General features: G+C 39.7%; 1 protein-coding gene across 1 annotated transcript in view; it reads right to left on the minus strand.

The window, feature by feature from the left end:
• Positions 1-16,898, minus strand: part of Ptchd1 (patched domain containing 1) — a 59,514-nt gene extending 42,616 nt beyond the window's left edge. Inside the window, exon 1 of the mRNA XM_008828328.1 lies at positions 16,524-16,898. Coding sequence (XP_008826550.1) covers positions 16,524-16,874 — 351 coding nt within the window. The 5' untranslated portion in view covers positions 16,875-16,898. The remainder of the gene's footprint in view (positions 1-16,523) is intronic.
• Between the last annotated feature and the right edge of the window lie 47 nt (positions 16,899-16,945).

The following is a 16,945-nucleotide window of genomic DNA, read 5'->3' on the forward strand; positions in this document are numbered from 1 at the left end:
GTCTCTGAAACTTCTGATCTTGTGACTTCCCACTAAATTTTTCATGGGTGATAAATTCAACTTCTGTGGTGGTTTGACTTCTCACCTTTATGCTGACCAATCTCCAGTTTACCTCAACACCTTACTTTTCTTCCAGACTTCAGATCTAAATTTCCATCTGTTTCTTGAAGATTTATAGATACAGGCTATGGCAGTGTTTCAAATGGCGTATATCCAACAGCTGAATCTTCCTCTTCAAATCAGTTATTCCAATTCTTTCCTGTTGTGGTTAGCAGCATAGCCCTCTTTCTAGTCACATGTGTAGGAAACTTGTAAGCCCAAGTCATTCCTTTCTCTTGGTGTACTCCCAGATCCAGTGATATGCAGGCCTTATTGATTCTATTTCCCTATTTAGGGACTAGTATTTTTAGTGTGTGTTCTGAAGTTCATTAGTTCCTACTGATGTTGATGGGGTCACCTAAAAAGTGAAGTGTCCATATCAAATAATTTTGAGAAATGCTCATTTAGGTGGACTTAAAAGTTTTTAGTTGCTTTTTTGAGAGGAACATTCTAGAGCCTTTAGTATGGTAATATGCATTCAATATAGGAAATCCACATCTTGTTTGCCAAAGTTATTTGACTATAGAGCTTATAGCTCCAAAGGAAACTTTCCTATAGTACATTTTGGAAAATGGTAGTTTAATTTTATTTTTTCTTTCTATAGCTTTCCTATTCTAAGCCTCTTGTTTATAGACTTAAATAGCTTCCTGGGTATAAGACTGGATCTCCTTTTCTCTGTCTTAATTATTTGATTTAACTTGTAAACCCATGTAAGAGCTATCCTTATAAAAGTTTGATTATGATCATGACACTTCCCAGAGCAGTAAACATAGTGCCCCTTGCTTTGTCCAGGTGATCTATGTCCATATTTTCTGCCTACTTATTCTATAAATTACTAGTAGAAAGAAGTTACAGTTTCCAGTTATAATACTGGATCTATCTGCTTCTTTCAGTTCTATCAATTCTTGCCTTATGTATTTTGACGCTCTACTGTTAAGTGTTTACAAGGTTAAGGTTTTTGTTTTTTCATGGAGAACTTATTCCTTAGTGACTATGCAATGCCCCTCTTTATCCTTATAAATTTTCCTAGTTCTAAGTCAATTTTATCTGAAGTTAATATAGCTACTTGAGCTTTCTTTAGGTTAGCATTGTCGTGGCATAACTTTCTCCATCTCTTTACTTTTACTGTATATGAATCTTCATATTTAAGGTGGGTGTACTGTAGATGATATAGAGTTGGTTCTTATTTTTTCATAATTCACTGATAGATGCTGTCTTTTGTGCTTGATATATATGTATGTTACATTTATGCTGATTGATATATTCTATTTATTGATATAGTTGGATTAATATCTATTGTGATTATATTTCTCTTATATTTTTCCTTTCTCCATTTCTTGCTTTCCTAGATTTTAATTGACCCTTTTATATTCTCCTCTAGTTTATCAAAGTACACTTCTTTAAAAACTTTAGTAGTTGCTATAACACAATAAGCTTTTATAGCTAACCTAAGTTCACCTATAAACAATGCTACAATGATTCACATGTAGTGCACTTAAAAGAGAGCACTCTCATTTCCTCCTTCGTATGTCCTGTGACATGGCTGCTATTCATTTCATTTATCTGTTATAATCACTGAATACAATGTGGTCATTGCTTTAAATGAGCAATTTTCTTTTAGATCCAGTAACAATAAGAAGACTAAGATAAAAGATTTTAGTTAACTTTCATTTACTCCTTCTCTAACACTCTTCTTTATGTAAATCTGACTTCTGAAACTGTTTCATTTTCCTCCTTCTGCTTGAACAACTTCTTTTAATTTTTTTTTTGTAGGACAGGTCTGCAGACAGTGAATTCTCTCTGAGGAAGTCTATATCTCCTTCACTCTGAAATATAATTTTGTTGGCTATAGAATTTTAAGTTGATGGGTTTTAATTTTTCCTTTCAACACTTTACATATTTTACTCTGTTCTCTTCGTGCTTGTATTATTTTCTGCTAAGGCTTATGTCATTCTCATCCTTGTTCCCCCTTTCAATATGTCCTCTTTATCTTCAGTTTTCTTTAATTTGAATAAAAGATATGCCTAAGTGTGGTTTTACGAATACTTATTCATCCTGGTGCTCTCTGAGCTATGTGGATTAGTGGTCTGGAATGTGGCATTATCTTTGGAAGGATCTTTGGCTATTATTCAATATAACTGCTGCTTCATTTTCCTGGCTCTTCTGGTATTCCAATTATGCATATGTTATACCTTTTGATACTGTCCTGCAACTGGATAGTCTGTTAGGGACTTATGTCTTCTTTCTCATTCTTTAACTCTTTGTATTTTAGTTTACTACATTTCCGTTACCCGACATTCAGGCTCACTGACTGTGTCTGTTATGGCTGCTGCTCAGTTCATCATAGCCACTTTATTTCTGTGGCAGTGTTTATTTCTAGCATTTCCTTTTGAATCAACCTGAGAGTTCCAAACTCTGATCATACTGCCTATCTGTTCTCGAGGTCGTCTTCTTTCTCCGTTAAAGTCCTTAACATATTAATCATACTTATTTTTGAAATATTTTATTTATTGTTTTTATTTTATGTGTATGAGTGTTTTGCCCGCATGTGTGTAAGTGCATCTGTGTCGTGCAATGCTCGCAGAGGTCAGAAGAGGGCACTGGAACCCCTGGAACTGGAGTTACAGACAGTTGTTAGCCACCATGTGGGTGCTGGGACTCGAAATTGGGTCCTCTACAAGAGCAGTCAGTGCTCTTAACTATCTCTTCAGCTCCAATGATACTTATTTAAAATTTTCTATCTGGTCATTTTAATACCCATATCATATCAATTTGGTTCTGATCTTTCCTCTCTCTGTCACATCTGAGTAAAGAAAAAATTCATAAGCTGCACCTGTATCAATTAATAGGATCTACAATAAATAGGCCTTCATAGACTTTTTTTTGAGACTTTTTGTTAATCTAGTTGCCAGGAATCATTTTTATGTTCATTATAGCTATGGGTAACAAAACTTTCAAATTCCCCTGTTGTCCTTGTATATGTCTCTGCTGTTGACTTTGGACTTTCTTACATACATGTCCTGAGAGAGCCTATATCTTGTTGCTCTTTTACCTATAATCTACTGTTATTATACTGGAGCTCTGTTGATATATTCATAAAGTATGAGAGGGGAAATGCTTTATAATTGTGCTGGACAGCTTTAGTGTCAACTTGACACACCTGGGTTGAGGGAGCCTCAATCTGGGAATTGCCTCTATTGGACTGGCCTGTGGCCAAGTCTGAAGGGCATCTTCTTGATGCGTGATGTGGGAGGGCCCAGCCCCCAGCCCACTGTGGGTGGTGCCACCCCTGGGCAGGTGGGCCTGTGTTGCATAAGAAAGCAGGCTGAGTAGGGGCCAAGGGAGCAAGCCAGTAAGCAGCGTTCCTCCATGGCCTGTGCTCCAGCTCCTGCCTCCAGGTTCCTGCCCTGAGTTCCTACCTTGGGCTCCCTGATGAACTGCGACCTGGGAGATGTAAGACAAATAAACCCTTTCCTCCCCAAGTTGGTACTGGTCAGAGTGTTTTGTCACAGCAATGAAGAAACAAACTAGGACAATAATCTTCCAAAGAAATATCATCCTTTTAGTGGGTTTGGGCCTTGAACCTGTGACCTTGCCAAGTTATTTCTCAAGTACTTCTCTGAATCCTTGACTCTTGTTGATTCTCCCCCACTCACTTATGTAGCCTAACAGAAGTATTGAAGGGGCTGTAGTAGGGAGAAATCTAGGATAAAGTTTCAGAATTTTGCTTTCTGGATTTTTGCCCTGGACAGAAGGTTTTTGTTACAGACAAGAATAAATGTATGTCATAAAAATAATATTAATAATCCTCTTTTATAGGGGACAAAATGGAGACTCCTAGAGAGGTTAAATGACTGGATCAAGGTCACTTCCAAGTTCAAAGCCTTAAAACAAAGAACTGTAAGGTTCTGAATCAATGCTTATTCCACTAGGCCCAAATTGGAACTTACTAAACCTTATCTATCTCTAATAGCACTAAAGTCAAACAGTAGTTAAAAACAGAACATTACGGGGCTAAAGAGATGGCTCAGTAGGGGGTTTGAGAGATAGCTCAGTGGTTTGGAGAAATGGCTGCTCTCATAGAGGACCTACCTGAGTTTAGTTCCCCGCTCCTGCATGGCAGCTAATAATCATCATTAACTCAAGTTTCAAGGTAGCTGACGCCCTCTCCCCTCTTCTGGCAACCGACAAAGACTCTCTCCTACCAAACTCTAGTCAAGCTTTTGAACTTTCTTCCCAACTAGGTCATGGCTTTTAAGACTTCTTTGTCTATCTTTGCATCAAATAATTTTTAAAGACTAATTTTATTTTAAAATTATGTATATATGCACATGTCTGTGTGTGGGTATGTGCACATGAATGCAGGTGCCTGTGGAGGCCAGAGGTGTTGGATCCTGCTAGAGATTCAGATGGTTGTAGGAAGCCTGGTGTGGATGCTGGGAATCAAACGTAAGTTCTCTACAAAAGCAGTACATGCTCTTAACCATTGAGTCATCGCTTCAGCCTCCTCAATCAATGCATCAAATAATTTTAGCAACAATTCTACTTAACCAGAAACCCCCACCTTCCTCTGTAACTGATTATACTAGGTACCTGACTGAATTTCTCATTTCCTGAATCCCCCAGGTGATACCTAATTACTCTGGCCTGTCTCCATCAAGAATCCCATCAGGTTTATTTAGCCAGAATTCCCTCATAATCCTTGATGTTTCTTTTAAAAGTTCCATTCACTGCTACCCACTGTGCTCCTAAGTATAACTTCCCACTTTTCCTTGTATTAAGAATTCCCTATCACAAATTCCTATACCTAGTCCTATACCTATTTCAGTGTTTCTGCCTGAATAAAGTCTATCTTATCATTTTTATTAACAAATCTTTGTTGTTTAATTTGTGTGCAAAATGATGTATTTTATTATGACCTTTTCATACACATATATGATACATTAATGCATTTTGGACATACCCCTCATTGCCCTCTTGTTACTCCTTCTCATCTTATGCTGGTCCCCTTTCTCTCCCTCAAATGATGGTTCCTTGTCTAGTTGCATGTCTTAAATATATACATACATTTTTAAACAATCTAGATTTTGCACATGAGGGAAACATGCAATTTTATCTTTCCCAGTCTGGCTTATTTCACTTAACATGACTGTTTCCAGTTTTATCTACTTTCCTTCATTTATCTTTATCTGCTTAAATATTCTTTAACAAGTGCTGTAATTTTTCAGTACAACCACATAGCTGAGGTCCTGTTTCAAAAATAGAGCATGTAGTTCCTATATACACACACTGTGAATTCTGATTTGCTTTGAAGGCATTTTCTACAAGGGCAAATGGCAAATGGCTAGTAACCTAGTGTGGGAAGTCTCTGGGAGAAAAGAAGCTTTGGTAATCATGAATGTTTAATGGTAGCAATAACATTCTCTGTGTGTGTGTGTGTGTGTGTGTGTGTGTGTGTGTGTCTGTCTGTCTGTCTCTCTGTCTCTCTATTATTTCTAGCACCATCTCAGTATGTTCTTTACTATGTTCGGCCCCTTGACTTAACCATACCACCTGTCCACAGACAGCTGAGAAAACTTCTGTCCAACATACCTGGGCTTACACTGGAAATTGCACATGTTAAGGTTTATGTAGTACTCTTGGTGTAATAGATATTAGGGTATCATTCAGAACTCATTGATGAACAAATAACTTTTGCACTTGGCTTCTATCTGTTGACTAGCTTCTACAAGAGCATACCTTTTGGGAATTACTTCTGGCAAATAATTGCTAGGATGTTTTATATCAGTGCTTTCAAAAATGGTCCCTCGACCAAGAGAAACAGTATCACATTGAGGAATTGGAAGAAACACAGATTCTTAGGTTCCACCTTAGGTCTATTGATGGAGAGACTCTGGTGGTGGAGTCTGGTCTGTATTAGGACATGCCTTCTAGGCACAAGTTGGAGAGTTTTAGCCCAAAGAGGAGCTTAAATAGCACACAAAAGCACAGCAAGGTTTCTCTGGTCCACTAATCCACTGTTCTCATCAAAGTGTGGACAGCAGATCACAGCAGCATACCTGGGAACTCATACAAGTACAGAATTTCAGATCTGCCTCCCCAGACTTACTGAATCAGACTCTGCATATTCACAGAGATCCCAAGAACTTCAGAAGCACCTTCAAAATTGAGAAGCACCATTAACCTTCGCTTAGCAATGAAGATGGCTTTGAGGACATTAGGCAGAGAAAACTACTTAGATAGAGGAATCTTTAGATTGGTGTATTTGCTTACAGGTTATTTATTGATTTCTTTTAGAACCTATAAAAAGAAATTTTGAAAAGGGGTGGGCAGGGAAGTACATTGAGCTAAATGATAAAAATTTCCAGTCAGCAAAATTTTCCAACATTTCAGTTTTAAAAGAATTCACAATTATCATTTGCTCAGGTCTAGAGCAATTCTGACAACATTCTTTCCTTTGAAGTGCTTCCAGATCTACTTATGTGGGCAAGATTTCCCAGGGAAACACAGTAGTCATGTAAATTAAGTGAGGAAGAATTATCTACTCTAAACTAAATCGTTGGAGGTTCCCCTTTCTTGGCACATTGCTCAGAATAGTGAAGAGAACTTTGAAATTAGACCCCACTGGCCCCTCCAGCTTTTCATTTTAATGGTACTTCCCAGGGCAGGAACTGAAGGCTGCCTCTGTGCACAAAATTCCTGTCAAACATGAAGACGATATTCTGAGCCCAGAGAAACAACCTTGAACCAGAATGCCAAACACTCAGTCCCATGCATAGCTTTGCCTACCAAAGACCTTTATGCAGAAGTTGTTGCTGCACAATAGAATTAATCCAATCATCTGTAATGACTCAGAGTCATTAAAGAGCAGCAAATTGCCAATCTGAGTATTGAGAATGTAGATTGAGCAACCATTATTGCCTGTTGGGTCAAAGAAAAAAAAATACCCAATGTGTATTTACTCAACAGGTAATAATTGTGTTAAAAGAGCTGGCTCATGTAGTAGTAATAATGATCACACAACCTACAGGAGGCTACGGTTACACAATGTCTTCACATATTTATCTATTGTATCCTTACCTTAAGTGGGTAAAAGAGATCCCATTCCACCTAGTGTTCTATCTGATCCAGCATCTGGAGGAGGTTAGGTGACTTGTTCAAAGTCACACACTTAAAAGAATGGAGGCTTGGAACCTGACTTTCTTGATCCCCAATCCAGTGTTCTGTTTACAATAGGTAAATTTGAGCCTTTGTATTCAAAGTGTGGTCTGCTGACTAATGTCATCAGCATTACCTGGGAGCTTTATTAAGATGCTGACTAAGCTTGACATGGTGGCTCATACCTGTAATTTCATCATTTGAGAGGCTGAGGAAGCATCATTACTTAGCATTTGAGGTCAGTCTGGGCTAAAATGTGAGATCTTGTCTAAAGAAAAGAAAGACCCAAATAAATAAATAAATAAAAAATGAAATATAAAAAAGAAATGCAGATTATCATATCCTACCCCAGAACCCCTGACTGAGAATCTATAGTTTAACAATAAGCCCGGGTGATGTGTGTATAGGTTAAAAAGTCTAAACACAATCAAATAAACTTTGCTCAATCTACCACTTTTCCAGATGTTGTACAACTACAAGAACAAAAACAAAAGTCAACAACTCAAACCTCACAAATTAAGGTACTAAATATCACAAAGTTATTTTAAACACTTAATTTGATAGTTGTATAGTAGAAATGCCAATTTTTCCTTGAGCCATTCAAAAAGAATTGAGAAAGCCTTGGCAGTAATGATGGCAGGAAAGCTTCATGGAACAGGCAAAAGGGTATTTACCTTCGAAGCTGAAAAACGAACAGTTCTATGGGTTTCACTGAATTCACAATAATATGTTGTTTGTTGTCTGATTATCATTTCTTTCAAGTTCATCTTTCTGACCAATACTTCGAATTAACCTGGCTCACATTTATGAAAAGAAGGGCTAAATAACATATGAACAGTGGTCTCTACAACAGTGATGCTACTGATGCTATGGTTAGGTAAATCACTTTTCCCTGATTTTTAAAGTGTTTCATGTATACATTTGAGTATGAGTATGGCCAATATTTTGAGACTTTACTCCAAGCAAATAAGGACATGTGTAGTATAGTGAGTTGACTTCCAGGGTACTTAATGAGAACTGCAGAATTCTCTACTTTCCATATCAGGGTGTCTTGTGGGGAAATAAGGTCAAGTTTTTGCCTTCTCAAACTCTACACAAACCAGAGGGTGGTCAGGTACTTGGTTTTCTAAGAATTTCTCCTCACCTAAAGACTATCACACCTGGAAGGAGAATGAATGCTTATCAACAAGTTTGAAACAAAGATTTGTTATGGATGTAAAATGAAGAGAGATCTAAAGAAATCATGAGGAAAAAAAATCTGTTTGACCTAAATAAATCAAGAAGGAGGGAGAGTACATGTACTGTCCTCTTAAGTATCACCCACCAAGAATTTATTAAATACCTTCTGTTCAATACATATTATGCTAAGTTCTAGGAGATATTTAATCAGCATCAAACATTGTTTATGTCCTTGAACAGCTCATGATCTTGCTTAAGAGAAAGTATCATATGAAAATACAGAAAATTATGTAATGGTCTTTAGTTAAGCATTAATGAATGTCGATGTAAACGCAAGTCAAGTAGATTTGAGGAAAAGGAGCCATGAATATGAGAAATCCTCAAAAGTAGGAAGCATGTGAATTGGAACTTAAAGGGAAGCATAAGGGCACTTCTAGAGAGAACAACAATAGTAGATATGTTAAGATGCAGGGTGTGAGATGGAGGCCTGCAAACACTGGGGTTCATAGAGAGTAGCTGGACACGAGCCATTTATATGTGGAGGTTCACCAAAACAACATATTCTGGTGTATCTGTATCAGAATCTGGTGGTCCTTGTGAAACTGAAGAATGAACAGCTATGCTGTATCGTGGCCTTAAACTTCATGGAGATGAGGTCACAGCTCCTAAACCTTTAACTGTATAATTCTGTCTAGGTATGAGATATTGGAACAGATGCTCTTAAGAGTTCTGCCTACGTTCTCAGCTTACACTCACCTCTACATGCCAAAGCACTTACTGCAAATGTCTGGAAGTACTCTACTGAGGCTTAAAAATATTCCAGTAGTGGGGACAAATTCTGCAGATGGAAATATCTGTGATTTCTTTTCCTCATATGCAGCTACCTCGGCTAGAACTGGGAATAAATATCCAGGTTCTCAGGTACTTGCTTTACAGTGCCTTCCTGAGTCCACCGGTATGAATGAGCTCCTGTTGTCTACAGTGGACACTTGTTTGATAGTGCTTCCCTGGTTGGCTTCCTGCTACTCCCTATTTTGGGGGAACCTTACTTCCCTATTGGCATTTTAATTTCACCTCCCAAGATACCTGCTTTAAACTCAAACAAATCCTCAACTTGACTGCTTTTAGGGCTAACAAGTTAAACCTAAAGTGGAAGACCTAACAAAGGGATTTTTAAAATACCAGAAACAACATTCTCGAGAGGATTTCTTAGAGAGCAAGCTTGTAAAAATAGCTTCTCTATTCTCTCATTGCCCCCGTTTGTTCAAAATATGAATTCTGAATCCTAAGGCACGACATATTATGGCATATTTTTCCAGGCTTCCCATATGAAATAACAACTGGTGATTTCCGTTGTTTTTTAAAAATTTTTTAAAGGTTAGAGATTACTCACCTCCCCTGCTGGTCATTAAATCAGTCTGGCAGGATACCTCCGTAGTTCTGTGGCCTCCTGGGTATGTGGCAGAGACACAGGCAGTGCTGCAGACAGGCCTACTTGCTGCGATGTACTACCAAGCAGGTGACATCAAAGGTCTACTTTAAGCCTATCTCAAGTATCAGTTGGGGCTCACACTGAGCCCCAAAGTCAGGTACCAGATGGCACATCCCACCAAGCCAAAGTTGATCAGCTCATTTGCATCTCATATCTCCCTAACTTCCCTTCTCAGGGATGCTGTAACCTCTCAACAAGAAAACTGTGTCTATTGACTTCCTTCTCTTATTTATCACAAGGAGTTGCCAGTTACATTCTTAAGAATTCTGTGAGAGATGTAGTTCTGTCTGGTAATCCTGAGGGGCTCAGTTTTGAGATTTATTGAAAAAAATATTTTTCCCTATTTATAATATGAAATCTACTAAGATCCTTGGGCTAAAAGTCGGACTTCTTATGGATTTATATTGAAATTTCAGTTTAAGTTTATATAATAACTGGAGTTCATTCAAAATGCTTTCTTGAAGGAAGAAAGCAAGAATTATTAAAATCGATTTATTTGTATTTTTGTTTCTTGAGTCAAGAGCATATATAGCCCAGATTGGCCTCCAACTCAACTTACATAGCTAAGAATGGCATTGAACTTCCCATCTCCCTGCTTCTACCTCCCAAGTACTAGGATTACAGGCATGCACCACCATGCCCTACTCTGTTCCTCAAATTTAAATGAGAAAGGTAGGTTGAGCATTTGAGATACTAAGAATTCAAATAAAATGTATTTAAAAGTCAGATAACATAAGAATGAGATTGTATTTAGATTATTTGGGTGTACTGCCTATGAAATGAGAACGGTTTCTTCAGGTTCTTCACATTTTCTCTGAGTACAAAAATAACATATAGAGGGCAATTTACTGACTGGGCAAATGCATAAATGCTGCCCTTTTGGGCTTGGGCTCAATCTTTTCTAAGAGTACCTATCACCTGGATAACTCATAGAAGGGACTGGACTGCCCAGGGTGTCATAGCACCTGTCACCAGACAAAGCACCTAGAGATGCTAAAGACAGATTCCAGCATCAGAATCTACAGAGGTGACCTTCAAAGTGCCTTCCAAAGTTAGTTCTTTGATTCTACATTTCTTAAATGAAGCTCTTCTTTTGTTGTTTTATTCCCCCCAAAACAGAGCAGCTGGAATAGGGAGCAAAGTGCTGTCTGCCTGTCTCCTTGACAGATTAGCACTCACAGTGGGGTCTGATACACAGTCAGATAATCCTGTTCTAAATGAGCAAGTGCTATAGATTGAGGTTTGGGGCATGCTGATAATGTGCACTTTACCTCCCGATGACAAGTCTCAAAGGCTAGTATCAAGTAAGTCAGCAGCTTTGCCATTCAAGGAGTGAAACTGCATTCAGTGTCTTGGGTTCCTCTTTAGCAGGTACAATTAGACTACAAGGGATAGAGTTATGGGAGAGGACAGGATAACTACATCTTAGGAAAAATTATATTGGAAATCTGGTGTCTTCTTAATTGCCCAAGCCAGCACCATCTCAGAGGTTAGAACATTTGCCCCCAAAGTTCTGTAAGGTTTTTGGATGTGAATTTCTGTTTGATTTTTTTTTTGCCATTTTACATAATCAGTGTAGCTGAAAAAAATCCTAATAAATACAAACACATAGAGGTGGTTTTTCCACCTTGATTGACACTATTGATATTTAGGATCAGATAATTCCTTGTTTGTGGGCTATTACAGGATGTGCTGTAGAATGTTTAGCAGCATCTCTGCCCTCTACTCACTAAATGTCAGAAACACAATGTCCTCACCATCACTGTGACAACCCCCCACCAAAAAAAAATGGTCTCCTGGCTTTGCCAAATGTCCCCTGGGAGACACAGTCAGACCCAGTTGAGAACTATTACTTTATGGGCTGTTGTAACATTATTGACATTCCGAAATGACTCCAGTAATGGACTTTTAGGTAGGAACTTTTTGTGTACAGAATCAGATGGTAAATTATTTTAAGTGTAATAAGCCCTATACAGTCCCTGGTGCATAGCCTTTGTTTCTGTTTTGTTTTGTTTAAAACATTATTTTGATGTGAGAAGTACTTAGACTCAAAAATAGGTTAGAATTTGCTGATGCTTCCTTAACTAGATTGTAAAGGAAGAAATAATGGTAATTCCCAAAAGAAATAAAAGTGTTGAGTCAGTACCTTGAAAAATTGGGCTCTTCATCTAGTTATACAGTCTTTGTGACCCTAAACTAGCAGTTGTGTTGTCCTTCTTGCAAAGTCTGAATCAAATAATTCCTGGTAAAATTCTATTAACCTGTTTTCAATCTACTTCCATCAAATATAGTTAAACATAAACAGCTTAAATAAAATGGAAACTCAATATTTGAGCCAAATGAGATTTCCCAGTAAATGGAAAACCACCTCCTTGGTGAGAATATATCTTTTCTCCGGTTTGGAATTAAACATCCTGTGAGGTTCCTTTGAAGAAGCAAACATTGTACAAAGGAAATATCCTCAATTTTAAAGCAAAAATATGTTTTGATATGACTGCAGAGATTATCAAGGAAGAGAAAATGGTGTTTTGGAGCAAGAGAAGCTTGGGAACTGCCTGTAAAGTTGTAAAAATAGAAATGTCATTTTGAAACTACATTTCAAGGTACCTTCTATAGAATTTTCTTTACCTATTGCACAAATGCTTTAGTAAACTGGGGAAGGTCTAGTCACCAAGTGTTTGTTGAGAAGCTAGTATCTACCAGGGGCTGTGGATCTCCTGGGCTTGAATCCACCTGGACCCTGTCAGAGAACCATGCTCCAACAGGAAAACAGCTGTGTTCACTCACCCAGTGACTTTCAATAGTTTAAAAAAATATGTTGCTAATTAAAAATATCTAATGTTTTGCTCTGTGTATCTGGAGATTTTATCTGGATATTCTCATTGATATTAGATGACACTGGGCATGAAAATATCCTTATTGTTCAATTAAAACAACAGTATAAGAAGAGATGTAAGACTTTGGTCAGATATACTTCACTTGAATAACCAAAAAAAATGTTCATTTAAAATCATTCAGGTAGTTTATCACATGAAAGGTATGGGAATGAAAGGCCATATAGTAAAAAGAACACTGGGCTGAATTCAATCCTGTGTGTCCCAGTTCCAGTTCTAGCTTTGTAGGTTTTTTATTTTCATAGACAAATCAGTTAACTTGTGAAGAGTACCCTTTTCATCTGTAAGATGGAATGACACCACATTTTTCAGTATATTTGAACATACTATATGCTTATAACCTGTAAGTGGTGCAATGGTGATAGCATTATTTGAAGGACTCAGCTGATTCTCAGCTGATCACACTGATTCTTCTCTCTACATAGAGGATTCTGGGATCAATCCAGTGTTTTCTTGGTCACAGCCTAGACCAATTAACAATGGGATTGTCTTAAAATTCATTTTATATAATCACAAAGATATGTATTCATAAAGCTTGTAGGCCCTACTCTGAAATCTGCTTTGAGATGAACATCATTGATTTTTTTTTGTTAAAAGTCATAATGAAGTAAATTTAATTTTCTATAGAAATGAGGACTTTTGAAGATAAACATTTATTTAAGGGGGCTCAGAAATTAACTGCTGAGGCCTTCCAGCATTATCAGGTGCCAACCAATTCAGCCCCAAATTATATATTTGCCTTATAGTCTTCTGAGGAAACTATAGCTAGAGAAAAGTCACTCCCCACAGTATGGTGGGGGCGGGGTTAAATTCTTTAGGAATCTGTCAGAGAAATGTAATCAACATCACTTGAATGGAGAAAGCACCTTTGAATCAGGATCAGGGAGCTTTTCCAACAGATTTTTTCTGTTATTCTCTTAATTGCATTAAAAAAGGCAACCTTTTTCATTTTTGTCATTACTACTCACTGTCTAAGTTTTGTCAGTAAGTAGCTGCCCTAAAACCTGAAGAACGATATCCTTCAATGAATAGGTACAACCCCAAAGTATCATGAGGAGAAAAGCATTCCCATTCCGCTTGAAGTACCCTAAGCAGTTCTGCAAGTTAGTTCCGCCAGTTTGGCAGTACCCAGAAAACCTCAAACACTTCTTTATGCTCTGCCTACTGTATATAGCTTGGAGTGTGATGCCGTAAACATGTAGAAGCTATTTGGTGTTGTGTACAATGTTAACTGTGGTGCTATCTTTGATTCTAGTAAAGTATTAGGATGGCAGTAGCACTGACAGTAACAGTGACATGTCCATCCCTACTACCTTTTGGAAAGGACGAGTCAACATGTCTCTAAATGAAAAAAAAAAAAGGAGGAAAAAAATAGGTGTTCACGCCCACACTTTACATTACCATGACTACTAAAGAAACATTTTCTTATCCCCCTGCTTCATACCTACCAAAATAGGGGTTAGGTATATAAAGAATAAAATGGATATACAATTTTAAATCAAAGGCAATTCCCTACATTTTATGAGTTCTTATAAGCTGTATGAACTCATTTGACCAGAGAGCCATCAATTGGAAATGAGTTTCTGACCACTATTTGGCTTTGCTTTGATTTTGCCCATACACCTAAAACATGAAAAACCATCCCATTTCTTGAAACAGTCCACTGACTTCAAGCCTGTCCTTTGACAGGTAGGAAAAGCCAACCTCCCTCTCTCCAGTGCTGGCCTTCTTATAACATGCTTTTTCTGTCTTGAGCTGAACAAAATCAAACAGAGAGAAAGCATACAATTGCAAAAAGATCTGATGTGCCTGTTAATGTCTCATTAACCTTGAGAGTGAATGTAACTGGTTCCTGCCCATCACAGTGGCTTGGCGTGATGGTTTCTTAGGGGGCAAAAAGCTGATGGAAACACCTCGTGGGGAAAAACACAAAGAGAAACATCACTTAGAAGATCATCTATCAAAAAAAAAAAAATGAGGCATTTCCAACTGTCAAGACTGGCTGAATTACAGTTTCCTTAAGCCTGTGATGAATCTACTACATGCTTTCTCAGGAAAGCATTTGTAGCAGTATTTATCTGTGTGTCAAAATATGCTCACTTAAGTATTGAAAAAACATTTTGATGTTGGAAGGAAAATCATGAGAAAAGTAAACATCTCAGGATTAACATTAATAAGGTTGTACAATAAGTGAATATGTGCAGTGATTAGTGTGCCATTAAAAATATCACAAGCCATTCAATGCAAGAAGCTTCTAATTCCATTCAGTCCCCAGCCAGATTCTCCTCTTTACTAATTGCTGATGGATAACATGTCAACAAACAGAGAGGGAAATCACAGAAGAAAATGAGCTTGTCTCTAGGGATAAATGGTTACCTGGAGAGGAAGAGACAGAGGAAAGAGTTCCTCAGATTCACTAGTAGATTCCCCTTGGGATAAGTAGACTAGAAATCTAACCTTCCTCTAATCCCAGAATCTGGACCACAGGAAAGCAGCACTTTCCATCCCTCTGCACCAGCATCTCAGCTGGGACTGGTTCCTGTCTGCCCTCCCCAGAGCAGAAGCTGAAGTAAACAAACCCCACAGTCCCCACCAGGGATTCAGATGGAACATTCTCACCTATTTTTTTTTTCCTTTTTCCTTTTCTCTCCCATGGTCTCCACTTTCCCATTTCTAATCCTCACTCTTCAGCCTTTCTTAGGAACTTCTTGAAAGTTATCACCATTAACCTCACTTTTCACATCAAATTCCCACCTCAGGCTGAGGGTACAACTGGTTTCTGCTAGTGACACCCTCTAAGCAGTTGCTGGGTTCCTGTGATCCGTGATCTTCTCAAGGCCCCACAGCAAGGCTTCTGCCCCCAGGCTTCTGAATCTGCTCCTCACTCCCGTGCTCAAATGCACCCCAATAGGTTGATCTGTTCTCTTCCTAAAGAAGTTTCTTTTTCTTTTCTTTTCTTTCTTTTTTTTTTTTTTGTATGTGTGTGTTTCAGAGAATAGGAATTACTGTGAAAGAGCAAATAACTACGAGTTACAAACACCACGTCCTACTCTCTAATATAGATATGGCTTGTTCCAGGAGAAGGGGGCTGCCAGATGCCATCCTCCAGGGAACGCACTTTTAGTTGGGTGGGTGGGAGACATTTTCCTCTTTCATCCTGCTTCCCATTCCCCAGTCCCCTCCCTACCACCCCCATTAGCCTTTCCCAAAACACTTCAAGGGACTAGAGGAAGGGAGGAAGCATAGAGACAGGGGACTGGTGTCTCTGAATCCCACCTCCCTCCTCCAGCCTAGTATTTCGTTCTCAAGTAGCGGGACTTTCTTTAATGTCTTCTCTTGTTCCGCTTCTTCTTGGCCCAGTTACCCCAAAGCCTCCCCGCCCCCAAGCCCACTGCGACCAAAACAAGCGCACCGACTACAGCACCGTGGCCGCCGCCGCCCCAACTGTTGCAGCAGCTGCGGGGTGGCGGCGGAGGCGGTGCGGGCAGGGCCGGGCCGGGACCCAGACCCGGACACTCTTTGCCACCGAGCCTGGGAGGCTCCGGGTGGTCGGTCAGGGGCGCGCAGTGCAGGGAGCCCCTGCAGCAGCCACCTTCTGGGATAGCAGAGGCGGCGCTCTGTGCCGGGACCCCGCGTCGAGCCAGCCCGCCGCAGCAGTCGCGCCGCCGGCCGTAGGCTGCCCGCACCCGTCCCCCTCTCACCTTTAAGATCAGGTCAGTGTGATGCTGGTCCAGCATGTTGGCTTTCTGGAAGGAGGTGACGATGACCCGGCCGTAGCGCCCAGGGGTCTGCAGGTCTGAGTAGAGACGGTGCTTGGAGCGGTTGACCGGGAAGAGGCTGTTGACGAGGTTGCGCTCGATCTTGGCTAGGCTGTGCTGGGGCGCCAGCAGGTGCTCCACGCTCTCTTCGACCTGGTAGCGGCTGAAGCTGGCGCCGAGCAGGATGGAGATGAGCACCGGCGCCGAGGCGAAGAAGACCGGGTGACTGGCAATGAAGTGGCCAAGCCGGGAGAAACACGTCCTCAAGCCCCTGTGCAGAACCTGCCGCAGCATCCTAGAGCAGAGCGGGCGCGGGAGGAGGGCGAGGCGCACGCTCGGCGCGGGCTCGGGCGGCGGCGGCGGCG

Source organism: Nannospalax galili, unplaced genomic scaffold (genome assembly GCF_000622305.1).
Source record: "Nannospalax galili isolate Female #2095 unplaced genomic scaffold, S.galili_v1.0 scaffold1053, whole genome shotgun sequence".
Taxonomy (NCBI): Eukaryota; Metazoa; Chordata; class Mammalia; order Rodentia; family Spalacidae; genus Nannospalax; species Nannospalax galili.